The sequence below is a fragment of the Camelina sativa genome, unplaced genomic scaffold (genome assembly GCF_000633955.1).
Source record: "Camelina sativa cultivar DH55 unplaced genomic scaffold, Cs unpScaffold00786, whole genome shotgun sequence".
In the NCBI taxonomy this organism is placed as follows: domain Eukaryota; kingdom Viridiplantae; phylum Streptophyta; class Magnoliopsida; order Brassicales; family Brassicaceae; genus Camelina; species Camelina sativa.
In genome coordinates this window covers 5,543-7,050 of record NW_010921914.1, presented here as the reverse complement: position 1 = coordinate 7,050, position 1,508 = coordinate 5,543, and the positions used below count along the sequence as shown (strand labels likewise).

At 39.7% G+C, this 1,508-nt stretch overlaps 1 protein-coding gene across 1 annotated transcript; it reads right to left on the bottom strand.

Moving 5' to 3' along the window:
- Window positions 1-177: 177 nt before the first annotated feature.
- Window positions 178-1,305, bottom strand: LOC104773935 (putative F-box protein At4g21240). The gene has a single exon (XM_010498607.1). It carries the CDS (start codon window positions 1,303-1,305, stop codon window positions 178-180), a length of 1,128 nt encoding a protein of 375 aa, XP_010496909.1.
- Between the last annotated feature and the right edge of the window lie 203 nt (window positions 1,306-1,508).

The window sequence follows — 1,508 nt, the reverse complement described above, 5'->3', positions numbered from 1 at the left end:
AAAAAAAAAAAAAAAAACATAGCCTCACTTTTCTTTCTTTATTTTAAAAGAGAGTAACTAGCTAGAGATGGTATCACACGTTGCGCAACAACAATATATGAATGCCGGCTTGTTAGTTAACATAAAATACATATGACAGAGATAACCTTAAAACAGCTTGCAAAAAACTTTCAAAATTCAAGGTAAACAAATATTTTTAAGAGACATGAGGTTCTCAATGTGATTGGGAAAACTGTCAAAACGACAATCACAGTCAGCAAATCCTTCGTAAGAGACCCATCTTGTAGTTTTTTTCTTAAAATCATGATAGAAAGCATTAATCGGTCTTCCTCTTGGTATTTCCATAAAAGTAATCTCCTCAGAATCAGTCACACCACAAAGTGGTGGTAGATATATGCAGTTGTAAGGATCGTCGTCGATTCGAGGAAGCCTATAAAACTCTGGAAGTGAATACAAGCCTTTGGACCATTCCTGTTTTTCTGGATCTGTAAGAACCCAAATTCCTCCCGTACAACAGAGCCAAGCTAATCTTCCATGGTAGCTTGTTATGATATATTGCTCGCCTACCTTGTAGGGATGAAACACATCGTCTCGTATCCGTATTTCCTTGAACTTCTCAGACCTCACATCAAAACTCTCTACAATATGATAATCTTGTTTAAAAAAGTAAATAATCCCGTTGAGGCATATCCCTCCGATCACACGTCTGTTCTTGCCCCCATACCAATGCAGACCAGGAGAGAAGGGTTCCGTCATTCTCCATGATTCTTGAGTCCCCAATGTAAGAACCCTAGGATTTTCTCTCCTACCTGACATACACAACACTTTATATTTGTCGTCGATGGGATCGTATCCAAGAAGAGATATTAAAGGCCTCGAGAGTTTTGGGTCGGGTAAAACCACATGTTGTCTCAAGGTAGGATTCCAAATGACTACTTGCAGGTTAACATCTTCAAAACAGATCAAACCGCGGATGGAGCTGAAGACTTTACCGGTGCCCACCAACTTGGGACCTTTTGTCGGAAGCATCATCTGATATTTATCGACGCGAGTATACCGTCTTGCGGGATCCTGGTGATGCGGGAGCGAGAAGAAGACCCGCTTATCCTCTTCTTTCATGACCAAGAGAAGAGACGGTCGAGCCGACGAGTGAGTATGGAAAGACTTGATGAAGTCTGGAGTGGTGGTGACGGCTGACCAGAGTTTCGACACACAACGAAACCTTACCACTGATTTCGCTGGTAGTCTTGACAGTATTTCTATCATCACGTCAAGAGGTATCCATGAGGATGATTTTGTCTTCATGCCTATTCTCTTCCAACTCTTCTACGTACGGCGGTTTCAAAATCTAATCTAATATATATATATATAAAATTTATTTTTTTAGGGATAAACTTTCATGAATTTCTCTACAATATTAACCAATATCACGATCATTGCTGCAACTCTTCAAACTATTGACAAAATTGTAACGCATTAACTATATGTTCATACATTCATGGTACGCC